We start from the raw sequence: 27,300 nt of genomic DNA, 5'->3' as shown, positions 1-27,300 counted from the left end.
TCTCTCTCTCTCCATCCCAGTCTCACTCCCACTCTCTCACTCTCTCTCAGAAGGCCGCAAAAATGTTTGTGTAGATAATCACAGCGATATTCTCGGCAAAAAGTCCTTGATTTTCGATAGATAACCCAAAAGCCCCCAGACTCGAGCTTCAGGCTCGACAACATGGTTCGGCCTCACTTCCGGCTCCCTAATATATCGCACTGCGCATGCACGACCGGATCCAGCACGCATGCGCAGAAAGGGGCGGAATCCACGGCACACATGCGCAGAAAGGGGCGGAGTCCACGGCACGCATGCGCAGAAAGGGGCGGAGTCCACGGCACGCATGCGCAGAAAGGGGCGGAGTCCACGGCACGCATGCGCAGAAAGGGGTGGAGTCCATGGCGCGCATGCGCAGAAAGGGCAGAGTCCACGGCACACATGCGCAGAAAGGGGCGGAGTCCACGGTGCACATGCGCAGAAGGACTCAAAAATGTTTGTGCAGATAATCACTGCGCTATATAAATGCAACTCTACATGTGCTACATTTTGTGATATTTCCATTGTACAGAGCTTTGGTCAGACCCCGTCGGGAGCACCACGGTCAGCTTTGGGCCCCGCACCTCGGCAAGGATATATTGGCCTTCGAAGGGATGCAGTGCAGATTCGCCTGAATGAGACAGGAGCTAAACGGGTTAAATTATGAAGCTTGGTAGCATAAACATGGCTTATATTCCCTCGAGTACATATATTCCCTCGAGTACATAATATTGAGGGGTGATCTAATCAAGGTGTTTGAAATGATCAAGAGATTTGATAGGGTAGAGAGAAACTATCACCACCAACGGTGCCTCTGCAAAATCCTGCAAATCCATTGGCAGGATGGACGCACCAACGTCAGTGTTCTCTCTCAGGCCAACATCCCCAGCATCGAAGCATTGACCACGCTCGATCAGCTCCGCTGGACGGGCCACACTGTCCACATGCCCGATGCTAGACTCCCGAAACAAGCGCTCTACTCTGAGCTCAGTCATGACAAGCGAGCCCCTGGAGGGCAGAGAAAATGCTTCAATAATGCCCTCAAAGCCTCCCTGAAAAAATGTAACATCCCCACCGACTCTTGGGAATCCCCGGCCCAAGACCAACTCAAAAATGGAGGAGAAGCATCCGGGAAGGCGCCGAACACCTCGAGTCTCTTCGCCGGGAGCAAGCGGAAGCTAAGCACAAACAGCGGAAAGAGTGCACGTCAACCCAAGCATCCGTCTCTCCAACCACCGTCTGCCCCACCTGTGACAGAGACTGTAGGTCCCGCATACAACTCATCAGTCACCTTAGAACTTATCTTAGTGTGGAAGCAAGTCATCCTCGATTCCGGGGGATTGCCTAAGAAGAAGAAGATTTCCTTTGGTGGGGGAATCCAGAACATGGGACATAACGTTAATATTAGAGCTAGATCATTCAGGAATGATGTCAGAAAGCACTTCCTTCTCACAAAGGGCCATGGGAATCTGGAACTCTCTCCCCCAAAAGGCTGTGGATGCAGGGGCTCAATTGGAGCTTTCAATGCTGAGATGGAACAGATTTTGGTGAATTGAGGGTATTAAGGGAAATGGAGCTAAGGTGGATAAACGAGGTTGTGGTCAGTATTCATTTGCCTCAGTATCCCTGGGCCAGGCTGGGGAGAATCAGAGTGGGCTGATCACCATCCAACATCCCCGGTTAGAAAATATGGCTGCTGGGTAGTCTTGTACGGGCTCTGGTGCGATGCCTCATGTGGTCAAATAGCCCACTACTGTTCACGGATGATGTCTGTGCATGTGAAGGTACCAGCTGAGGGGTGTAGGGGAGAGCAGAAATGTGCGAACTTGGGGAAGTGGAGTGTGTGTGCACCAACGGGTGGGGGGAAAGGATGCCTCTGTGAGCTTGGAAGGGGGTGCCTCTGTGAGTTAGATGGGGAGCATGCCATAATTCCAGTGGCCATGGTATGTAGTTATAAGCCCCCGAGGTGTCTCCGGTCTAACTCTCTACTTCTGTGTCCTGTCTTACTTTTGGGCTCAAGGCCCCACCAGCTGATGGGCTGGCACTGGGAGTGTGACACTGGGAGTGCGGGCACAGGGAATGTGACACTGGGAGTGCTGGCACTGGGAGTGTGACACTGGGAGTGCGGGCACTGGGAGTGTGACACTGGGAGTGCGGGCACTGGGAGTGCGGGCACTGGGAGTGTGACACTGGGAGTGCGGGCACTGGGAGTGTGACACTGGGAGTGTGACACTGGGAGTGCGGGCACTGGGAGTGTGACACTGGGAGTGTGACACTGGGAGTGCGGGCACTGGGAGTGTGACACTGGGAGTGCGGGCACTGGGAGTGTGACACTGGGAGTGCGGGCACTGGGAGTGCGGGCACTGGGAGTGTGACACTGGGAGTGTGACACTGGGAGTGCGGGCACTGAGGAGTGTGACACTGGGAATGCGGGCACTGGGAGTGTGACACTGGGAGTGCGGGCACTGGGAGTGTGGGCACTGGGAGTGTGACACTGGGAGTGTGACACTGGGAGTGTGACACTGGGAGTGCGGGCACTGGGAGTGTGACACTGGGAGTGTGACACTGGGAGTGCGGGCACTGGGAGTGTGACACTGGGAGTGCGGGCACTGGGAGTGTGACACTAGGAGTGTGACACTGGGAGTGTGACACTGGGAGTGCGGGCACTGGGAGTGCGGCTGCGCCGGGCAGGGAGAATCGCACCATCCTTTACTCGGGTACGCTGCCCTTGTTGGCCTTCCCGAGAGGAATCAGTTTGGTATTGAGCAGCTTATTGTCAAGCCTCGTCTCCACAGCAACAAGGAGGTGAGCCACTGACGGTGATAAAGTATTTTTCAATTTTGTCAAACACGGTACAAACACATGAGTGTAATCATCTCTGTGCACAGTGCGTGAGTTAACATGTTGCAGAATTCTTTTCAAATTCTTCAATACCTCAGTGACCCACACCCTGAAGCACTTTCATTCTTTGATGTGGGTGCAAATTCACTGTTGATCTTTCTGTGGAATTACGGCATGTGCTGTGTGTCAGAGCAGTGTGTACACTACTGGCCAGTAATCTCAGCCAGCTTCACAATCTTCCGTGCGACTTACGGAAAGCTGAAGATTAATGTGTTTTTATGATGACAGAATTACTGCAAGGAACAGCCCGATATTACAGGGTTAGCATGTGTATGGACACTGCACTGCACCATCACACATCGTGTTAAAAGGCCGATTCTTCCTAACCCAAGTACAGCAATACACCATTACCCCATTCACAGATACCCCCCCCAATTCACAGATACCCCCCATTCACAGATACCCCCCCCAATTCACAGATACCCCCCATTCACAGATACCCCCCCAATTCACAGATACCCCCCATTCACAGATACCCCCCCATTCACAGATACCCCCCATTCACAGATACCCCCCCCATTCACAGATACACCCCCCATTCACAGATACACCCCCCCATTCACAGATACACCCCCCCATTCACAGATACCCCCGCCAATTCACAGATACCCCCCATTCACAGATACCCTCCCCATTCACAGATACACCCCCCCATTCACAGATACACCCCCCATTCACAGATACCCCCCCCATTCACAGATACCCCCCCCATTCACAGATACCCCCCCCATTCACAGATACACCCCCCCATTCAGATACACACCCCCCTCATTCACAGATACACCCCCCCCATTCACAGATACACCCCCCCCATTCACAGATACACCCCCCCCTCATTCACAGATACACCCCCCCCATTCACAGATACACCCCCCCCTCATTCACAGATACACCCCCCCCATTCACAGATACACCCCCTCCATTCACAGATACACCCCCCCCATTCACAGATACACCCCCCCCATTCACAGATACACACCCCCCTCATTCACAGATACACCCCCCCCCATTCACAGATACACCCCCTCCATTCACAGATACACCCCCCCATTCACAGATACACCCCCCCCATTCACAGATACCCCCCCCCATTCACAGATACACCCCCCCATTCACAGATACACACCCCCCTCATTCACAGATACACCCCCCCCATTCACAGATACACCCCCCCCCATTCACAGATACACCCCCTCCATTCACAGATACACCCCTCCATTCACAGATACACCCCCCCCCATTCACAGATACACCCCCCCATTCACAGATACACCCCCCCCCCCATTCACAGATACACCCCCCATTCACAGATACACCCCACCCCCATTCACAGATACACCCCCCCCCATTCACAGATACACCCCCCCCATTCACAGATACCCCCCCCATTCACAGATACACCCCCCATTCACAGATACACCCTCCCCCTCATTCACAGATAGATAAACCCCCCCCCATTCACAGATACACCCCCCCATTCACAGATACACCCCCCCCATTCACAGATACACTCCCCCCCATTCACAGATACACCCCTCCATTCACAGATACACCCCCCCCATTCACAGATACACCCCCCCCCATTCACAGATACACCCCCCCATTCACAGGTACACCCCCCCATTCACAGATACACCCCCCTCATTCACAGATACACCCCCCCATTCACAGATACACCCCCCCATTCACAGATACACCTGCCCCATTCGCAGAAACAAACCCCATTCACAGATACCCCCCCCATTCGCAGATAACCCCCATTCACAGATACCCACCCCATTCACAGATACCCCCCCATTTACAGATACCCCCCCATTCAGATACCCCCCCATTCACAGATACCCCCCCATTCACAGATACCCCCCACCCCATTCACAGATACCCCCCCCCATTCACAGATATTGATCTGTACATTAACTCCATCGGCCCACCTTGATTCCGTAACCGTTAATACCCTTACCTAACTAAAACCTATCAATCTCAGTTTTGACATTTGCATTGACCTCCGGCACCAACAGCTTGTTGGGGGTGAGAGTTCCCGATCCCTCCACCCTTTGTGTGAACGTACTTCGTGGCCAAGCTCTAATTTTGTGCCCCTTGATTTGGACACCTCCACCGGAGGAAAGTTTCTCTCTATTTATCCCGTCAAACCCTTCATTCTCCCCATCCTGCCGCAGGAAGGACTGAAACCCTCATCACGGGTAAACCCAGGGCTTCCTGTCCACACGAGAACAGAAAGGACGCAACGGGCTGGATGTTCCGCCGAGATCCCGGGCGGGATGCGGAGTAACTGTTGGGAAAGTTGTGGGCGGTACGGATTGCTGCTGCCCCTCCCCCACCACGTGGCCCCACCCCCCCACCACTTGGCCCCTCCTAAACTCCCCCCCACCCCCTCGATCTGGATTTCCCCAATCCCGCTGGCGACTGCCCATTCCTGCACCACAAGGAAAGGCTGCTGGGGGTGGGTACCATGTTCCGGTCCCCCCCAGATTCCCCTCCTGTCCGCCCCAGTTCCTGCCACTCTCTGGGGCCACCATTAGGGAAGTAGTGGTAGCCATGGGGTCGGTGGGAGAGGCCACGAAGTCTTCGGGAGGAGGGAAAGGAATGAGTAGACAAGCTTGTGTGGAATGTTTTTATAAATGTCATGTAAATGTGCTTATATTTGACTCAATGCTACTTTCTCAGTCAGGTAAATTATTCTTTACTTGACGGATATCACTCAGAATTGAAGAGAATGAAATCATGTATTTTTCTGCCATTGTTACATCTCCGGTGAGCTCACAGTGTTTAAGTGGGGAGTGAGTTTGACCTCCGCCAGACACAGTCATTGACTGGGGTATCGCTGTGTTAACTCATTCATTATTCAACTTGGCCAAAGCTCAGAGTTCCAAGAGTCTGACTCGGGATACGTCATTCCATCCATCCCTTTCTTTGGGAGTTGATGGTGTTGATTTTAATGCAGGGATTTAAACTTTCACCTTCTGCCAATGATTTGAGTGACAGGCTGACAATTCAAGGGCACTCAGCAACTCTCCATTTCAATCTAGAAAGGTTATTTTTTTCAATCATGAAAGGTTGAAAAGGCCGGGGATCTTTCCCCTGGAAAAGCGAAGGCTGCAGGGTGAGCTGATAGAGGTCTGTAAGATTAGGAAAGGGTTGGATAGGGTAAACGTAGGTAAGAAGTTTCCACATGTGGAGGAGTCCGAAACTAGGGGCCATAAATATGAGATAGTCACTAATAAACCCAATGGGGGATTCAGGAGAGACTTCTTTACCCAGAGAGCGGTGAGAATGTGGAACTCACTGCCACAGGGAGTGGTTGAGGTGAATAGTATCGATGCATTTAAGGGGAAGTTAGATAAGAACATGAGGGAGAAAGGAATAGAGGGTTATGCTGATGGGGTGAGATGGAGAGGGGTGAGAGGAGTCTTGAATGGAGCATAAACCCCGGCACGGACTCGATGGGTCGAATTGCCTGTTTCTGTGCCGTACGTTCTGTGTGATTTTAATAATGAAGTGAGCCGTAAAAATAAATGATCCCTTGGACTCGATGGGCTGAAGACCATAGTTGATTGCGGAGCGATCGGACTCAACTGCGACTTTGCTCCAAAGCGATTTCTGCCTCGCATTGACATGTCGCATTGACACGAGAGTCGATGCCAGGGCCAACAGAACTCCGGAGAGAAGCAGGGTGATCTCCCGGGGAAGGAGGTAATCTCACTGCTTGGGACTGACATGGACAGTAACTTCGGTGTCACGACAAACCAGGGTGCTCAGGGTCTCGGGTTTCCTGAACACGGATCAGCCTACCCGAAGTTTATTTAAACGTTCAGACAGGGTACTTACTGCCACCTGTGCTCGCTCTGCCTTTACTACGGACTATGATCAGCAGACATCTCTTGCTACCGTAATAAGTGTGGATTCTTTGATAGGCCATCAGTGATGAGATAATAAATTGCTTAATGTCTCTGGCCGTTATAGACAACAAATGGGATAGCTGAATCATGACCACATCAACCCTTCGTTGTCAGTGCTGCAGCCCTGGGATTATTTTTAAAAAGGTGTGTGAATTCCCTCAATCAAAATCACTAAAACAGATTATCTAGTCATTATCTTATTGCTGTTGTGGGAGCTTGCTGTGCACCAATTGGCTGTCACATTTCCTACATTACAACAGTGACTATACTTCAAAAAGTACTTAATTGGCTGTAAAGTGCTTTGGGACATCCTGAGGTTGAAGGAGGCGCTACAGAAATGCAAGTTCTCTCTCTTGTCTGGCTTTCCAATTTGCTATTTTGATTCAGAAACTAGTTCAAATGAGCACAGCCACAAATGCCAATCTTTCTCTCTCTCACACGTTACTCTATCGAGGATACCACACTGCCTGCTGTGACATCCTACTGGAAGAAAGAGAGTGAAAGGTCTTATTCCTGCAAACTGATATTACAGCATTTAAAGATCTAGAGACTGATTGGAGGCAGGAATCCTCCCAGACTGAGAAGAATGATACATCGCTTCACAAAAGATAACACGTGGTGGAAATAAGTGAAACCAGTCCCGGCCTGTGGTTTGCTCATTGCTTATCTGCTTTCCAAGGACATACAAAAGTACATGTAGCAGTGAATAACTATTCCTGCACCATAATAGGTGTACTTATTATTGTCTTGTCACTGGTAAAGTAATTGGTTGGAATATATGAGTATCCTGTATGGCATTTAGGTGTCTGGCTTGTAGGTTCAAGTCTCACTCCAGACTTGAGCACATAATCTAGGCTGACACTCCCAGTGGATGTAAAATATCCCATGCACCAGTCGAAGAAGAGCAGGGGCGTTCTGGCCAATTTTTATCTCTCAACAAACATCATCAAAAAACTGCTTAAGTGGTCATTTATCTCATTGCTGTTTGTGGGAGCTTGCTGTGCGTAAATAAAGTGCCATATTTCCCTACATTACAACAGTGACTACACTTCAAACGTACTTCATTGATTGTGAAGCCTTTGGAGTGTCCTGGGGACGTGAAAGGCGCTATATAAATGCAAGTTATTTCTATCTTAAATAGGACACTGATGGATGTTCCACCAAGGAGTCACTAATTTGGCCACTGATCATTTATAGCCTAGGTCAGTGTCATTGCAATAAATATGGATAACGTGCTTACCTCTCCTCGGGTACAAGGGAGTGGGTCTGAATATTTGGACGTACAAATCGCCCCCACCCAGCTCCGATCGTCTGGCATCCCAAAGGTGCTGCTACAGTTCCTGGCAAAATACTTGTAAGCTTTCCAAGTGATACCAAAGTCTTGGGAACGTTCAAGGACCATGGCGGCGGGTCTGGGGGACTTGAAGATCATGATGAGATGGGTGAAGTAGAAGTGTGTCTCCAGGTCCAGCTGGATGGTCTCCCTCTGCCTCCCCTGGCCTGACTGCCACCAGGTGTTTGGGAAGCGGAATGGGGAATCGGTCATCGCCGCGGGTGGGTGGGAATGGTGGTGGCCACGGGCCGAGCTACACTTCTGGCACTTGGGCAGATCCGTGCAGCCCCGCCCAGAGTAGGAGCAGGAGAGCTCGGTGGAGTTAATGCCACACGTGGAGCTGGTCAGCAGCTCTCTGGCTGTTGCTAGGTTGCCGAGCCGAGGGTTACAGGCTCCGGACTCACAGTGCCGCTTCACCCCGGCCACGTCTGCCGATCCTGAAAAGGACACAAACAGGAATCAGCAAGAAGCACATCCCACACAACTAACACACCATCCGAGGCCAGTGCCCGAAAATGCTATCAAAAGTTCCTGACTACTCAATCCACTCTCACTCAGTCTGACATAACAAGAGAGGCACAACTATTCTAAAAAAAAAATCAATAAGTATAACACTCAAACAAATGTTATTCTAATGTAAAATTATTTTGAAACTATTTTCCGATCGAGTAATCTTTCGGCACAGATTTAGATGTAGCGAAGTGAAAGATATCAATCCAAATGATGGGTGTGAACATCTGCACATGACAAGTGTCACTCCTCAAACTGACATTGTTCCGAGTTCAGCTTGTTGTCCCTGGTCCTGTTACTGTCTCATAAGAACATCAGAAATAGGAATGAGAGTAGGCCATCCGGCCCCTCGAGCCTGCTCCGCCATTCAATGAGATTATAAGTGAACTTTTACATCACTTCACTTTCTCACCCGACCCCCATATCCCTTGATTTCCTTGGTGACCAAAAATCTATCGATCTCAGTCTTGATTATACCCAATGACTCAGCATAGACAGTCCAAAAATTCACAACCCTCTAAGTGAAGAACTTTCTCCTCATCTCAGTCCTAAATGGCTGACCCCTTAGCCTGAGAGTGTGACCCCTGGTTCCAGACTCTCCAGCCAGGTGAAACAGCCTCTTGGTACCTTGTCAAGCCCCCTAAGAATTTTATATGTTTCAATGAGATCACCTCTCATTCTTCTAAACTTCAGAGAGTATAGGCCCAATCTACTCAATCTCTCCTCAATCTACCCTCTCATCCCAGAAATCAGTCTGGTGAACCTTCGTTGCACCCCTCTAAGGCAAGTATATTCTTCCTTAGGTAAGGCGACCAAAACTGTGCACAGTACTCCAGGTGTGGTCTCACCAAAGCCTTATATAATGGCAGCAAGACTTCTTTACACTTATACTCCAACCCCCTTGCAATAATGGCTAACATACCATACCACATCCTTAATAATAGATCCTAGCATTTTCCCAACTACTGTCAGGCTAACTGGTCTTTGGTCCCCTTTTTTCTCTTCTTTTATTGAACAGCGGAGTTACATTTGCTACCTTCCAATCTACAGGGGCTGTTCTTGAATCTAGGGAATTCTGGAAGATAACCAATACATCCACTATCTCTGCAGCCACCTCTTTTAAAGCCCTAGGATGTAGGCCATCGGGTCCAGTGGATTTGTTGGTTTTTAGTCCCATTAATTTCTCCAGGACTGTTTCTTTACTTTAAGTTCCTCACGCTCATTAGACGCTTGGTTCCCCACAATTTCTGCTATGTTCTTTGTGTCTTCTAATGTGAAGACAGACATAATATATTTGTTTAACATCTCTGCCATTTCCATTTTCCGCATTATATTTTCTTCTGTCTCTGCCTCTAAGGGACTCACGTTTACTTTCCCTAATCGCTTCCTTTTTACATACTTGTGAAAGCTGTTACAATCTGTTTTTATATTTCTTGCTAGTTTACTTTCATATTCTATGTTCCCTTTCCTTGTAAATTTCTTGGTCATCCTTTGCTGATCCTTAAAACCCTCTCAATCCTCAGGCTCACTACTCTTTTTGGCAACATTGTAAGCTTCTTCTTTTAATCGAATACTACCCTTAACTTCTCTAGTTAGCCATGGCTGTACCACTTTTCCAATGGAATCTTTATTCCTCAAGGGACTGTATATTCATTGAAAATTATGAATTATTTCTTTAAATGTTTGCTATTGCTTATCGACTGTCATATCTTTTAATCTAATTTCTCAGGGCACCTAAGCCAACTCACCCCTCATACCTCCATAATTGGCTTGGTTTAAATTTAAGACCTTCATTTTTGACATAACCACATCACTCTCAAACTTAACATGAAATTCTATCATATTATGATCACTCTTTCCCAGAGGATCCTTTCCTATAGGATTACTAACTTACCCTGTCACATACTACATCTAAAATAGCCAGTTCTCTCATTGGTTCCTTGACATTTTGTTCTAGAAAACTGACTTGGATGCGTTCAAGCTACTTTTCCAATTTGGTTTGTCCAGCCTATATGGAGATTAAAGTCCCCCATAATGATTGCATTACCTTCCCTTGTTACACACTCCTCTAATTTCCTGACTTATACTCTGTCCAATGCTATGATTATTGTTAGGGGGCTGAACAATGTTTTCTGCCCTGTGTTACTCTGACGCTCCATCCATGCTGATTCTACTTCCTGATTTTCTGGGCTAAGTTCCTTTCTCCCTACTGACTTTATCTCATCCTTTATTATCAGGGATACCCCACCTCCTTTTCCATTTTGTCTATCTTTTCTAAAATATTTTGTATCGGTCTTCACGGTAGAAGACACTAAAAACATTCTAAGGGGCTATAGGGAGGGTAGAACTTAATACAATCACTATCACCAATGAAGTAAAATAATAGGACGAATGGCGGACAAGTCCCCTGGACCTGATGGCTTACATCCTAGGGTCTTAAGAGAAATGGCTGCAGAGATAGTGGATGCATTGGTTGTAATCTACCAAAATTCCCTGGATTCTGGGCGGTCCCAGCGGATTGGAAATGTAACGTCCGTATTTAAAAAAGGAGGCAGATAAAAAGCAGGAAACTATAGACCAGTTAGCCTAACATCTGTCGTTGGGAAAATGCTGGAGTCCATTATTAATGAAGCAGTAGCGGGACATTTGGAAATGCATAGTTCAATCAAGCAGAGTCAGCATGGTTTTATGAAAAGGAAATCACGTTTGACAAATTTGCTAGAGTTCTTTGAGGATGTAATGAGCTGGGTGGATATCAGGGCATGCGGCCTGGCTGGGGGCCTCGGGACCAGAGCAGAAACCACCATCGGAGCAGGCCGGGGAGCGGGAGGAGCAGTGTGGTGGCATACCACTCCAGGGAACAGCATGTGCTGGAGCAGGAGAGCAAGGGCAGTGAAGAGGGTCATCACCAAGATCCAGGTCGGTGATTGGAGCGTGGGCAGGTACAGCAGGGGCGGCGAGGTTGGGTCGAAAGAAGGACGTGATCGGGGCCCAGGAGAGGCATGAGTTCGGGGCCCAGGAGAGGCGAGGGCCCAGGGGCAGCACGGACCAGCCCACACTGCGATATGTGTGCGCAATAGGTTCGTGCAGCAGAGCTGGTCTTCATTCGTCTTGGTTAATCCTTGCTACTGGACCAAGACCTAGCTCTGTCAAGCCCATGTGGTGGCTGGTGTGCAACAGTCACCCCACGTTAAAAAAATCCATGCACAGGCATCTCCCACCCTCCAAGATTTAGTTCGGGATCTGGAATTTTAGCTCCTTCATTGAAACACCTGTGAACTTTTTGACGTGGAAGCAATTCGAGGGACTGCCGATGATGATGATAAGGGGGAACCAGCGGATGTGGTATTTTTGGATTTCCAGAAGGCATTCGATAAGATGTTACTGCACAAGATAAAAGTTCATGGGATTGGGGGTAATATATTAGCATGGATAGAGGATTGGCTAACTAACAGAAAACAGAGAGTTGGGATAAATGGGTCATTTTCCGGTTGGCAAACAGTGCCGCAGGGATTGGTGCTGGATCCTCAACCATTTACAATCTATATTAATGACTTGGATGAAGGAACCGAGTGTAATGTAGTCAAGTTTGCTGATGATACAAAGATGGGTGGGAAAGCAAATTGTGAGGAGAACACAACAAATCTGTAAAGGGATATAGACAGGCTAAGTGAGTGGGCAAAAATTTGGCAGATGAAATATAATGTGGGAAAATGTGAGGTTATCCACTTTGGCAGCGGGTTGTAAATCTATGGAATTCTCTGCCCCAGAGAGCTGTGGAAGCTGGGTTGTTGAATATATTTAAGGCGGAGATAGACAGATTTTTGAATGATAAGGGAGTCCACGGTTATGGGGAACGGGCAGGGAAGTGGAGCTGAGTCCACGATCAGATCAGCCATGGTCTTATTGAATGGCGGAGTAGGCTCGAGGGTCCAAATGGCCCAGTCCTGCTCCTATTTCTTACATTCTTATGTACCCTGGAATATTTCGTTCCCAAACTTGGGCACCCTGCAACCACTTCTCCGTCAGATTGGTCAGTTTGTTGCCCTGGTCATAGAAACAAAGGGATAGGAGGCCATTCAGCCCCTCGTTCCTCCATTCAATTAGATCATGGCTGTTCTGTATCTTAACTCCATCCTCCTGCCATGAATCTGTACCCTCAATAATACCCTTGCCTAACAAAAATCAATTAATCTCAGTGTTGACATTTTCAATTGACCCATAGCCTCAACAGCTTTTTGGGGGAGAGAGTTCCAGATTCCCATCGTCCTGTGTGCGACGTGGTGCTTCCTGACATCTAACTTTAGGGTTATGGCCCCTTGTTCTGGACTCCCTCACCAGAGGAAATAGTTTCTCTACCCTATCAACTCCTTTAATCATCTTAAACAATTAGAGCCCCCCCTTCATCCTCCATACTGAAGTGAATACAGGCCTAGTCTGTGCAACCTGTCCTCAGAATGTAACCCATCCTGGGGAATCTGGGCTGCTGCCCCTCCAATAACACTTCCTGGGTTGCGGTGCCCAGAACTGAAGGACGTATTGTGAACAGGCTGTCACCAGAGCTCTGGAGAGCTGTAACATCCCTTCCACCCCTGGAGATAAAGGCTAACATTCCATTAGCTTTCCAAATGATTTTTTGTTCCTGCCCACTAGCTTTTAGTGATTTCTATATTTGGACCCCGAAATCTCTCAGCTCCTTCACAGTGCCTATCTTCTCACCAGTTGGACAATACTTTCTTAGGGTCAAAGTGGGTGACCTCACACTTGCCCACATTGAACTCCACCAGTTGAACTCCCTGCGATTGGTCAGTTTGCCGGTCTCCAAGGCAAAGCAGAAGCTGTCAGTGCTGGCAGCAGTGGGGTCTTGGAGTCTCGGCTCTCAGTCCCAGTTGCTCAGCGTCGGAGATCAGAGCCAAGGGCTGAGCTCCATCAGCGGCCGCTCCGCTCCGCTCCGCCCCGAGGCTCCGGTGTCCCGGGTGTGGGATCGCTGTGGACTGTGCACAGACTCTCCGCTGGTGCAGGGCCAGGGCTGAGCTAGGACACAGCTCCTGCCCCCAGCTCGGACCACCCCCCCCTCCCCCGAGCACTGCACCCCCACACCTCGCCTCCTGGCACTGCCCCCCACACACACTTCCCGTGGGCACTGCCCCCCACCCCCCCCGGGCACTGTCCCCCCACACAACTCCCCCCAGGCACTGCCCCCGGTGGGCACTGCACCCCCCCCGGCACTGCCCCCACACCTCCCCCCTGGCACTGCCCCCCCACACCTCCACCCCGGGCACTGCTCCCTCCCTCCACACCTCCCCCCCGGGCACTGCCCCCCCTGGCACTGCCCCCCCCCAGGCACTGTCCCCGGTGGGCACTGCACCCCCCCGGGCACTGCCCCCCACACCTCCCCCCCAGCACTGCCCCCACACCTCCCCCCTGGCACTGCCCCCCCACACCTCCACCCCGGGCACTGCCCCCTCCCCCCCGGGCACTGCCACCCCCTGGCACTGCCCCCCCACACAACTCCCCCCCAGGCACTGTCCCCGGTGGGCACTGCACCCCCCCCCCCCGGGCACTGCCCCCCACACCTCCCTCCCGGCACTGCCCCCTCCCTCCACACCTCCCCCCCGGGCACTGCCCCCCCTGGCACTGCCCCCCCCCAGGCACTGTCCCCGGTGGGCACTGCACCCCCCCGGGCACTGCCCCCCCACACCTCCCCCCCGGCACTGCCCCCACACCTCCCCCCTGGCACTGCCCCCCCACACCTCCACCCCGGGCACTGCCCCCTCCCCCCACACCTCCCCCCCGGGCACTGCCACCCCCTGGCACTGCCCCCCCACACAACTCCCCCCCAGGCACTGTCCCCGGTGGGCACTGCACCCCCCCCCCGGGCACTGCCCCCCCACACCTCCCCCCCGGCACTGCCCCCTCCCCCCCGGGCACTGCCCCCTCCCCCCACACCTCCCCCCTGGCACTGCCCCCCCACACCTCCCCCCCTGGCACTGCCCCCTCCCCCCACACCTCCCCCCCGGGCACTGCCCACCCCACACCTCCCCCCCTGGCACTGCCCCCCCACACATAACTCCCCCCCAGGCACTGCCCCATGTGGGCACCTCTCCCCCCCCCCCCCCACACCTCCCCTTCGGCACTGCCCCCCCCCACCCCCCCCGGTACCTACCGGCGGTCCGGGGCGCACAGCCCAGGGACAGGAGGACGGCGGCGGCGGCCAGCCACACCCGGCTCATCTTCGGTGCCCCGGGCCCTCAGTCACAGCCAGTGTCCGCAGGCTCTCCGCTCTCGCTCCCTCAGCCCGGGGCTCCCGGCGCTCCGGCCCGCCGTCTGCCGGCCATCCGCACTGCCCCGCACCGCATCCGCTCCGGGCTCCGGGAGCGCTCCGCCTCGCCTCCCTCCCCTGTACCCTCCCCCTGTACCTCCCTGTCTCTGTGTCTGTCCCCTCCCTCTCTGGATATTTCACTCACTCTGTAAGTCTAATACTCCCCTCTCTCACACTCTGCGCTCTCTATAGCTGCCCTCTCACAAACTCTCTTTATATATCTTTCCCTCCCTCTAATTATCTCTACATATTTCTGTCTCTTCCAATTAAAATTCTTCTCCCCTCTCTATATATACATCCCTTTCTATCTTTCTCTCTCCCTTTGTGTATCTCCTGCTCTCCTCTCTGTGCAACACGGTTCTCTCTCTCTCTCCCTGCCCCTTCTGTTGTTCTTTGCCCCCCACACTCTGTACCCCCCTCTCTATCTGTGTGTCAGTATCTCTCGCTGCCTGTGTTCCTCCCCCTGTCGAGCCCAGTCTCTAGCCCCCCCCTGGGCTCCGGGAGAACAGCCGGTGTCTCCGCCGTTTGGGAGCCGACACATGAATCGCCCGCCTATAACCTGCGATAATGGGGAGGGGGTTACGGAGCCTCCATTTGCTCAGTCCCAGCCCTTTACTGCAGTTCCAGCCTTTGGGAAATGTCCCGAGCTGGGATACTGGCAATCCTTCATAAAAGCCCTCTCTCCCGCCCAGGCTGCTGCTGTCCCCGCACAGTGACTCCCGCCACAGCCCAGGCTCTCTGACCGACTGTTTCCCGTTATCACCGGACACCCAGCATTCCGGCCCGGGGCTCCTCACTGACAGCGGTGGGCTTCAGTGCAAGGAAGTAAACCCAGGCTGATACAACTTGGGCTGTAGCGGAGCAGGGAGAGAGGGACAGAATTGAGGAAAGCCAGAAGAAAGGGGAGAGTGAGAGACAGACAGGCAGAGAGGGAGAAAGGCAGGTGAGAAGAGAGAAAAAGTGAGACCGAGAGACTCAGTGAGAGTGAGACAGAGGGTGATTTTAACCTTGCCGCCTGTCAGGGAGCGGAAAGGATGGAACCAGCCAGCCGATTTACAGTCTGTCTGACTTTATTTCCCATTGAGAGAGACGGGAAAAACAGAACAAGATGGACAGGGGAGAGCGGAAGATAAAAGGTTACAGATGGAGAGGAACAATTAAGGGACAGATGGGAAAGAACTAGAGATGTACAACTCAAGGAGGAGTTAATGGAGACACCAGAGGTGTTGGAGTGAGAGGAGGGGGTGGAGGGAGAGCTGGGAGGGGGTGGAGGGAGAGCAGAGAGGGGGTGGAAGGAAAGCGTGGAGGGATTGGAGGGGGAGCGTGGAGGGGTTGGAGGGGGAGCAGGGAGGGGGTGGAGGGAGAGCAGGGAGGGGTTGGAGGGGGAGCAGGGAGGGGGTGGAGGGAGAGCAGGGAGGGGCTGGAGGGAGAGCTGGGAGGGGGTGGAGGTGGAGCTGGGATGGGGTTGGAGGGGGAGCGTGGAGGGGTTGGAGGGGTTGAAGGGGGAGCTGGGAGGAGGAGCAGGGAGGGGGTAGAGGGGGAGCACGAGGGGGCTGGGTGGTGCGGAGAGGGAGCCCCTGGCTTGTTCACTGGGAGCTGTGCCACACACGGAGAAGGGACTGCTTTGTCAGTGAATGGTTGAGGCAGAGACCATTGCAACTCAAGGGGAAAATGGGTAAATATTTGAAGCAGAGAAAGATGCAGGGCATTGGGAGAGATTGGGACAGTGGGATTATTTTTGGAATGTTCTGGGAAAAATCTGGCACAGATTTGATAGGCTGTGCTGTAAGCATCCACGGTTCTTTGATTTAAAAGTGAATTGGATAAACTTTTGAAAAGGATGAATATAACAGAATACAGGGAAAAAGCAAAGAAATGCGATTTGAGTTGAGAGTTCCAATTGAAGAGCTAACACTGGCTAACTCTAACATAATAGGCTGAATGGCCTTCCTCTGTGCTCTAATTCTTGTAATTCAACATAGTGTCCACTATTGATTGCCATTTTAATATTTTCATTCTCGGAGGGATTGTGGTAAAATACGTAAGAAAATTCATTGGTTCCATCCAATCGCATCCTGTTACTACTCCAACTCACCCAGCCCAGCATTCAACTGCATTTTGAACTCCCACTGAATGATTAATGTTAATTTACTTGCTCTTAGTTAGAAGGAAATGAGAATGATCATTTGTACTGGAATTATTGTTTCTGCTTGTGTAATTTTCAAGATGCAAAATCCCAAGAAAGAAAGATTCATTTCTATAGCACCTTTCATGATCCCAAAGTGCTTCACACCCTAATGAAGTATTGAATTGCTGTCACTGTTGGGAAATACTGCAGCCAATTTTTGCACAAACAGTAATGAGATAAATTAGCAGATAATCTGTTTTAGTGATGAAGGATGAGGGATAAATTGTCTCCAGGACACCAGGGAGAACTCCCCTGCTCTATTTCAAAGCATTGCCACAGGATCTATTACATCTTCCTGAGAGGGCAGGCAAGGCCTCGGTTTAACATCTAATCTGATCTGAAAGACAGCATCTCCGACAGTGCAGCACTCCTTCAGCACTGCACTGGGAGCGTCAGCCTGGATTATATGATCCATTCTGTAGAGTGGGAATTGAACCTATGGCCTTCTGACTCCAAGGTGAGAGTGCTACCCACTGAGCCACGACTGACACGTGTATGCTGACTTCTGGATGAAGCATAGCACTGATTCTACTTGGGGGGAAAACATTATCTAACTCCAGCATAAGAAGGACGGCCCATAGTGGATGGGCGTGAGTTTATCAACCTCACACCGGTTATCTTCACCACCTCTCCGAATGAGATTGGCAATTAGTGCTGGAATTCCAGGGTGGTTTTTGGTCTAGGAAGTCGCTGGGAACTATCTTACAAACTTACAAACTATCACCACATCAACCCAGGCCGGATTCAAATCCAGGTCAGAGTCTAATAAAAACATAGAAACATAGAAAATAGGTGCAGGAGTAGGCCATTCAGCCCTTCGAGCCTGCACCACCATTCAATGAGTTCATGGCTGAACATGCAACTTCAGTACCCCATTCCTGTTTTCTCTCCATACCTCTTGATCCCCCTAGTAGTCAGGGCTACATCTAACTCTTTTTTGAATATATTTAGTGAATTGGCCTCAACAACTTTCTGTGGTAGAGAATTCCACAGGTTCACCACTCTCTGGGTGAAGAAGTTTCTCCTCCTCTCGGTCCTAAATGGCTTACCCCTAATGGATAGTGAGGCTCGCTCATGGACCCACCTTTAGAATGGGCTGTATGAGTGAAGGTGACGTTAGTGGTTGAAGAAGAAGCAATGTCAACATATAAGTTTAGATGGATAGGTGGACGAAGGAAAAGGGGTTGGAGGAATGTGGGAACAGGGCAGGTAAATGCGATTGTGGGGAGGATAAACACTGACACGGACTGGTTGGGCCGAATGGCTGTAGTTAGACTGTGACCAGCTCCAAGTTGCACAGAAGTTTCAACTCGGAAATAGGCCACTTGGCCCAACCTGCCTGTGTCGGCTTTTACCCTCTCAACTGAGCCAACTTTACTGAGGTCAGGGTAAGCAATGAGATACCATTTATGAAGATATTCTGTCTATTGGCTTTGGATCTAAATATAAGTTATTGGTACTATTTACCACACACTTAGTAAGTTACAGAAAAATTATGTGTTCACAAATGTTCCCATGGCAACCTCACAGCCCGAAATAATTGTAATCTCCTTTGCGATTTAAAATAGTCACCACATTCTGTGATAAATTGGTCAGGCCTTTTTATCTTGATTAACAAATAAGATCTCGTGACTGTTGTGGTTTAATTGAAAACATGTTGAGAACTTATGGGGTATGATAATTATATGGGAGTGTAACACATATCATTAATAAGACAAGGCATGTCTGCATTTTAGCACCCACGCATCTCATTTTCAAATGGCCCACACCCTTCCCCACATCTCCACATCTCTCAGTTGTTGCTGGGCGTGGGCCTTGTATAACTAACAGTATTGAAATTTTATTGCTTTCTCCCAGTGTGATGTCATCATTGCCACGCTCCCCACCCCCCAGTACTAGCCATCTAAAGAGCGGGAAACTTTCTAGTGCACTCAAACATTAGTGGCTTTGTAAAATTCATCTCTTAAATGTTTGCTTTGGCTATGAGGTAGCCCTCTCACCTCTGAGTTGGAAGGCTGTGGGTTCAAGTCCCACTCTAGAGACTTGAGCCCATAATCCAGGCTGACACTCCAGTGCAGTACTGAGGGAGCGCTGCACTGTCGGAGGTGCTGTCTTTCAGATGTGATGTTAAACCAATGCCCTGTCTGCCCTCTCAAGTGGACATAAAAGATCCCATGGTGTTATTTCGAAGACGAGCAGGGGCGTTCTCCTTGGGTGTCTTGGGGCCAATATTTATCCCTCCACCAACAGGTCATTATCTCGTTGCTGTTTGTGGGAGCTTGCTGTGTGCAAATTGGTTGCTGCGTTTCCCACATTACAACAGTGACTACACTTCAAAAGTACTTCATTGGCTGTAAAGTGCTTTGGGATGTCCTGAGGTCATGAAAGGCGCTATAGAAATACAAGTCATTTCTTTAGTTAGTTTATGAATTTTCACCACCACCTTCTCCAGGAACGGGCAGTAACTGGCGGCCTGGCCAGAGACACCCACATCCCAGGAATCAATAACTAAAAGAGTGCACTGTTCAAACCTCCAAAAAGCATCAAGGAAAACACACAAGTTATAATATAAGTTATAAACATAATATATGTCATATTGCAATAATAACCACTCACATCCCTTAAATTAAATTAAAAAATAAGTATTTAAACTTCTGAGAAAGTGTCTAACTCCTCCATCTCTCCACTGATCCTGCCTGACCTGAGCCACTCCAGCATTCCCTGTATTTTATTTTTGTTTCAGGTTTCCAGCATCTGCAGTTTAAAATAAGTTAAAAGCAACACCTGGTTAATATCATGGGTTTCGAGGCTATCACATGCTTTTAAAGGCTCAAATGAGTTTGCAAAATTCTGCACCCACCAGCTTCTCGAGGGCAACTCTGGAGGGGCAGTAAATGCCGGCCTTGCCAGCGACGCCCACATCCCGAGAACGAATAAACAAAAACCCTGTGAATTAACAGGATTCTCTTTGTCACATGTACAGTAATGTGAGCGACCCCTGTAAATGACCCATAGCTTCTCTCAACAGCCAAATCTGACCAGCAGCAGACTCCGTCGTGCTCTTTAACACCAACATTTTCAACAAGATCTTAAGAGACTGGATCTTCGTTCAAACATACTTGACTAGGATATGGGGCTAGGCTTTCCATTGTTACATTGATACCGCCCACTTAACGTCCATTTTAATGCTGAGATGAGGTATATCACCCAGATATCGCCCATTTAGCAACAAAATGGAAACTAACACCCATTTATCACTCACTTATTGCCCAGCATTACTTTCGGCATTTACTTAACCTGAGAATGAATAATAATGCCTGCCCATTTTTTTTTGCCGTAAAGATCAGAATAGGCGAAACTAACGGCCATAATATCGCCGATCGTTACTTTCGGCACCTCGCACACATATCACCGAAAATATCGCTCGCCGAAAAAAACGCTGAGAAAAGTTGCTCTCACCTGACCTTAACCCAGCGGTATGGACGCCATTTTGTAAATCAGAGGTTGTTTCATATAAAAGGCTGCTTCAACTTCTGGGGAGTTTTGATGTACTCAAGTTATTTTAAGGTGATTTGAAAATCTGAACAATCATCTTAACATACTGTGGACGATTTGAATTTATTTTAGGTGTTTTAGTAGGTAAATTTAATGTTTGTGAACAATAGGTATAATACTGATAGTTATTGGAATGGGGCCTGTCATTTCTCAGCCTGTCTTGATGACCAGGCACATACTGCAGACTAGAGATGGCAGAAGGTATATTCAACAGTATTATGTGCCCAATCAAAGTCGTGTCAGACTGCTAAGGAGGACGAGATCTTGCATCCCACGCACTTACAGGGCGAAGCGGTCTTACCTGAACTTGTCCGATAACACGTGCCTTTGGAAACTGCGCTTCCACAAAGAGGTTATCAGTGAGGTATGCCAGCTCATCAGGGGAGATCTGCAACCTGCCAGCACCATCAGGACCGCACGGTCCATTGAGGTCAAGGTAACTGCGGCACTTTCCTTCTACACATCGGGTTCCTTTCAGGCCTCAGCTGGCGACATTTGCGCTATATCTCAGCATGCCACACATTGCTGCATTTGACAGGTGACTGAAGCCCTTTACGCACGCAGGATGGACTTTATCAGCTTCCCTATGACCAGGAAGGCACAGACTGAGAGGACTCTAGGATTCTCCAGAATAGCAAACTTCCCCAAGGTGCATGGAGCAATAGACTGTACGCACATCACCATGCGGGCACCTTTTCAGGATGCAGAGGTTTTTTTGAACCATAAGGGATTCCACTCCCTGAATGTGCAACTCATAGTCGACCACAAGCAAATTATATTGGCAGTAAATGCAAAATTCCCGGGCAGCATCCATGATGCTCACATCCTGCGTGAGAGCGCTGTATCTGACATGTTTACCAGTCAGCCACAAGGTCAATGCTGGATGCTTGGTGACAAAGGATATGGCCTCGCCACCTGGCTGATGACCCCCCTGCATAACACCCAGACAGAAGCCGAGAACTGATACAACGAGAGCCACATAGCCACACGCAATATCATCGAGAAGACCATTGGAGTGCTTAAGCAGCGCGTTAGATGCCTGGACCACTCAGGAGGCGATACCATCCTGAACAGGTAGCTCAATTTGTGCTGGTATGCTGCATGCTGCATGCTGCACAACTTAACTATCAGGAGGGGACAAGAATTGCCAGAAGGGACTACCGGTCCACCTCAGGAGAGAGAGGAAGAGGAGGATGAGGAGGTGGATGATGAGCTTGGGGCAGACAATCAGGCTGACGATGAAACCATGCCCCCGTCCCCCGGTAGACTGCGGGAAAGGGCCCATGATGGCTACATAGCTGCAAGACTCTTACGTCAGCAGCTCATAAATCAGCGCTTTGCATGAAATAACATTGGTAGTATTTACAAAGCTGCAAGACTGTTGTGTCTGCAGCTCATACATGAATGGTGTGCATTACCTTGGTGACAGTTAACAGAAGAACATAAGAACATAAGAAATAGGAGCAGGAGTAGGCCATACGGCCCCTCGAGCCTGCTCCACCATTTAATATGATCATGGCTGATCTGATCATGGGCTCAGGTCCACTTCCCTGCCCGCTCCCCATAAGTCCTTATTCCTTTATCAGTTAAGGAACTGTCTATCTCTGTCTTAAATTTATTCAATGTCCCAGCTTCCACAGCTACCTGAGGCAGTGAATTCCACAGGTTTACATAAGAACATAAGAACATAAGAATTAGGAACAGGAGTAGGCTATCTAGCCCCTCGAGCCTGCTCCGCCATTCAAAAAGATCATGGCTGATCTGGTCGTGGACTCAGTTCCACTTACCCGCCCGCTCCCCATAACCCTTAATTCCCTTATTGGTTAAAAATCTATCTATCTGTGATTTGAATACATTCAATGAGCTAGCCTCAACTGCTTCCTTGGGCAGAGAATTCCACAGATTCACAACCCTCTGGGAGAAGAAATTCCTTCTCAACTCGGTTTTAAATTGGCTCCCCCGTATTTTGAGGCTGTGCCCTCTAGTTCTAGCCTCCCAGACCAGTGGAAACAACCTCTCTGTCTCTATCTTGTCTATCCCTTTCATTATTTTAAATGTTTCTATATGAATACCCCTCATCCTTCTGAACTCCAACGAGTAAAGATCCAGTCTACTCAATCTATCATCATAAGGTAACCCCCTCATCTCCGGAATCAGCCTCGTGAATTGTCTCTGTACCCCCTCCAAAGCTAGTATATCCTTCCTTAAGTAAGGTGACCAAAACTGCACGCAGTACTCCAGGTGCGGCCTCACCAATACCCTGTACAGTTGCAGCAGGACCTCCCTGCTTTTGAACTCCATCCCTCTCGCAATGAAGGCCAACATTCCATTCGCCTTCCTGATTACCTGCTGCACCTGCAAACTAACTTTTTGGGATTCATGCACAAGGACCCCCAGGTCCCTCTGCACCGCAGCATGTTGTAATTTCTCCCCATTCAAATAATATTCCCTTTTACTGTTTTTCTTTCCAAGGTGGATGACCTCACATTTTCCGACATTGTATTCCATCTGCCAAATTGTATTCCTTAGCCCATTCGCTTAACCTATCTAAATTTCTTTGCAGCCTCTCTGTGTCCTCTACACAACCCGCTTTCCCACTAATCTTTGTGTCATCTGCAAATTTTGTTACACTACACTCTGTCCCCTCTTCCAGGTCATCTATGTATATTGTAAACAGTTGTGGTCCCAGCACCGATCCCTGTGGCACACCACTAACCACCGATTTCCAACCCGAAAAGGACCCATTTATCCCGACTCTCTGCTTTCTGTTAGCCAGCCAATTCTCGATCTTTGCTAATACATTTCCTCTGACTCCGCGTACCTTTATCTTCTGCAGTAACCTTTTGTGTGGCACCTTATCAAATGCCTTTTGGAAATCTAAATACACCACATCCATCAGTACACCTCTATCCACCATGCTCGTTATATCCTCAAAGAATTCCAGTAAATTAGTTAAACATGATTTCCCCTTCATGAATCCATGTTGCGTCTGCTTGATTGCACTATTCCTATCTAGATGTCCCGCTATTTCTTCCTTAATGATAGCTTCAAGCATTTTCCCCACTACAGATGTTAAACTAACTGGCCTATAGTTACCTGCCTTTTGTCTGCCCCCTTTTTTAAACAGAGGCGTTACATTAGCTGCTTTCCAATCTGCTGGTACCTCCCCAGAGTCCAGAGAATTTTGGTAGTTAATAACGAATGCATTTGCTATAACTTCCGCCATCTCTTTTAATACTCTGAGATGCATTTCATCAGGACCAGGGGACTTGTCTACTTGAGTCCCATTAGCCTGTCCAGCACTACCCCCCTAGTGGTAGTGATTGTCTCAAGGTCCTCCCTTCCCACATTCCCGTGACCAGCAATTTTTGGCATGGTTTTTATGTCTTCCACTGTGAAGACCGAAGCAAAATAATTGTTTAAGGTCTCAGCCATTTCCACATTTCCCATTACTAAATCCCCCTTCTCATCTTCTAAGGGTCAACATTTACTTTAGTCACTCTCTTCCGTTTTATATATCGGTAAAAGCTTTTACTATCTGTTTTTATGTTTTGCACAAGTTTACTTTTGTAATCTATCTTTCCTTTCTTTATTGCTTTCTTAGTCATTCTTTGCTGTCATTTAAAATTTTTCCAATCTTCTAGTTTCCCACTAACCTTGGCCACCTTATACGCATTGGTTTTTAATTTGATACTCTCCTTTATTTCCTTGGTTATCCATGGCTGGTTATCCCTTCTCTTGCCACCCTTCTTTTTCACTGGAATATATTTTTGTTGAGCACTATGAAAGAGCTCCTTAAAAGTCCTCCACTGTTCCTCAATTATGCCACTGTTTAGTCTGTGTTCCCAGTCTACTTTAGCCAACTCTGCCCTCATCCCATTGTAGTCCCCTTTGTTTAAGCATAATACGCTCGTTTGAGATACTACTTCCTCACCCTCAATCTGTATTACAAATTTAACCATACTGTGATCACTCATTCCGAGAGGATCTTTTACTCGGAGATCGTTTATTATTCCTGACTCATTACACAGGACCAGATCTAAGATAGCTTGCTCCCTTGTAGGTTCTGTAACATACTGTTCTAAGAAACAATCTCGTATGCATTCTATGAATTCCTCCTCCAGGCTACCCCATGCGATTTGATTTGACCAATCGATATGTAGGTTAAAATCCCCCATGATTACTGCCATTCCTTTTTCACATGCCTCCATTAACTGCCCTCTGAGAGAAGAAATTCCCCTTCATCTCAGTTTTAAATGGGCGGCCTCTTATTCTAAGATTATGTCCCCTATTTCTAGTCTCCCCATCAGTGGAAACATCCTCTCTGCATCCACCTTATCAAGCCCCCTCATAATCTTATACGTTTCAATAAGATCACCTCTCATTCTTCTGAATTCCAATGAGTAGAGGCCCAACCTCTTCAACCTTTCCTCATAAGTCAACCCCCTCATCTCCAGAATCAACCTTGTGAACCTTCTCTGAACCGCCTCCAAAGCAAGTATATCCTTCGTAAATATGGAAACCAAAACTGCACACAGTATTCCAGGTGTGGCCTCACCAATACCCTGTACAACTGTATCAAGACTTCCCTGCTTTTATACTCCATTCACTTTGCAATAAAGGCCAATATTCCATTGGCTTTCCTGATCACTTGCTGTACTGGCATACTATCCTTTTGTGTTTTATGCACAAGTACCCCAGGTCCCGCTGTACTGCAGCACTTTGCAATCTTTCTCCATTTAAATAATAACTTGCTCTTTGATTTCCAACATTATACTCTGTCTGTCAAATTTTTACCCACTCACTTAGCCTTTCTATGTCCTTTTGCAGATTTTTTGTGTCCTCCTCACACATTGCTTTTCCTCTCATCTTTGTATCATCAGCAAACTTGGCTACTTTACACTCAGTCCCTTCTTCCAAGTCGTAATATAGAGTGTAAATAGTTGGGGTCCCAGCACTGATCCCTGCGGCACCCCACTAGTTACTGATTGCCAATCCGAGAATGAACTATTTATCCCGACTCTGTTTTCTGTTAGTTAGCTAATCTTCTATTCATGCTAATATATTACCCCCAACCCCATGAACTTTTATCTTGTGCAGTAACCTTTTATGTTGATTCAAGTTACATTGAATTATCCCCTTTCATGTTAAGGAATCACCAGTGTGCAACGTACAGCTATCTGAGAAAATGCGCAACAATGTTATATGAAATTTAAAAAAAATTAATGCGAACATCTGTATAAAATCATCATCATTATAATTCTAAAAAACACCCCACCCAACCTCCACGCTACCCCACAACAAATGTATAACATTTATATCATTTATTAAATTGTTAAAAATTTCCAAAAAGGCTTCAACCACAGAGAACACAAATGCAAAAAACAAGGTACCCCCTCCCCCCCTTCCCCCAAACCTCCCAACATTTACTCAATAGCAACAACAACAACACCAATACTCTCACAACTACAACTCCTTCGGCCATGCACCTCACTTTCCTTTTCACCCCCGCTCCTCCCCACTTCTACCCCTTCCCTTCCCCCTCCCGACTCCAAGCCACCTGGCCGAGGAGTTCCACAGGCACTGCTTCATTGGGGGGGAAGATGTCGGCAGATCCGCTGGTTGGACGGATGCTGGAGAGGACGGTCCCGAGCCAGAAGCAAGAGCTTCCTCCTGGCTCTCGTTGAGATGTCAATGGGAGTGTGGAACCTGAGGGTGCAGTGCTGCGTTCCGGGAACACTGGCAGCCCTGTGGCACCAGTGTTCCTGGCTATCACCTCCAGGGCCTCCGCCATCCGTGGCACGTACTCTGTCATGGTGGTGGGCATGCTGGCCAGCTGGTGGGATATGCCCCCCATTGTCTGGAGGATCTGCTGACCTATGTCAACACTCCTCCTGGACAAATGAACCATGTCCCCGCTTAGATCTGCCGCTCGTGGAGCAGACCTGCCGCGTCGAACCAACCTCCGCGGGTCTGCGCCAACATGGAGACACTTGAGGTGCCCGGTACCTCCACGGTGGAGGAGGACATGGCTGCAGGAGCACTAAATGTCATGGGTATAGTTGACATGATGGAGCTTGTTGCTGCAGGCTCCTCAAACTCCACACTGTCATCAGTGGAGAGGGCAACCTGCAGCTCGACAGGCGAGATTCGGGGCTCCTCACCAGCAGAATGACGGTCCACTGCTGAAGCCGACGCCAGATCTGCACCTTGCCTCGCTGGAAATAATCCCCATTTTTGGGCGATCTGCACAATAATGAAAAGTCTAGCCCGTGGATGTAAGAAAAATAAAATCACAGCATTTGATTCCTCCATTGACACAGTTCAATCTAATTTATCAAGCACCACACCCAAGGACAGTGAATATCTGCTGAGAGATGTCCCTATCTCTGTAACCCCCTCCAGCCCCTACACCCCTCCCTATCTCTGTAACCCCTTCCAACCCCTACACCCCTCCCTATCTCTGTAACCCCCTCCAGCCCCTACACCCCTCCCTATCTCTGTAACCCGCTCCAGCCCCTACACCCTTCCCTATCTCTGTAACCCCCTCCAGCCC

The 27,300-nt window shown here is 49.2% G+C and overlaps 1 protein-coding gene across 1 annotated transcript in view; it reads right to left on the bottom strand.

Annotated features, from left to right (window-relative positions):
- Nucleotides 1–15,097, bottom strand: part of ntn4 (netrin 4) — a 74,312-nt gene extending 59,215 nt beyond the window's left edge. Inside the window, exons 1-2 of the mRNA XM_070897666.1 lie at nucleotides 14,846–15,097; nucleotides 8,077–8,606 (exon numbers count right to left, since the gene is read on the bottom strand). Of these exons, the coding sequence (XP_070753767.1) occupies nucleotides 8,077–8,606; nucleotides 14,846–14,912 (597 nt within the window). The 5' untranslated portion in view covers nucleotides 14,913–15,097. The remainder of the gene's footprint in view (nucleotides 1–8,076; nucleotides 8,607–14,845) is intronic.
- Between the last annotated feature and the right edge of the window lie 12,203 nt (nucleotides 15,098–27,300).

This window comes from Pristiophorus japonicus, chromosome 13 (assembly GCF_044704955.1).
Source record: "Pristiophorus japonicus isolate sPriJap1 chromosome 13, sPriJap1.hap1, whole genome shotgun sequence".
In the NCBI taxonomy this organism is placed as follows: domain Eukaryota; kingdom Metazoa; phylum Chordata; class Chondrichthyes; family Pristiophoridae; genus Pristiophorus; species Pristiophorus japonicus.
Note: the sequence above shows the minus strand (reverse complement) of the source record. Positions and strands in the feature narration are given on the sequence as shown.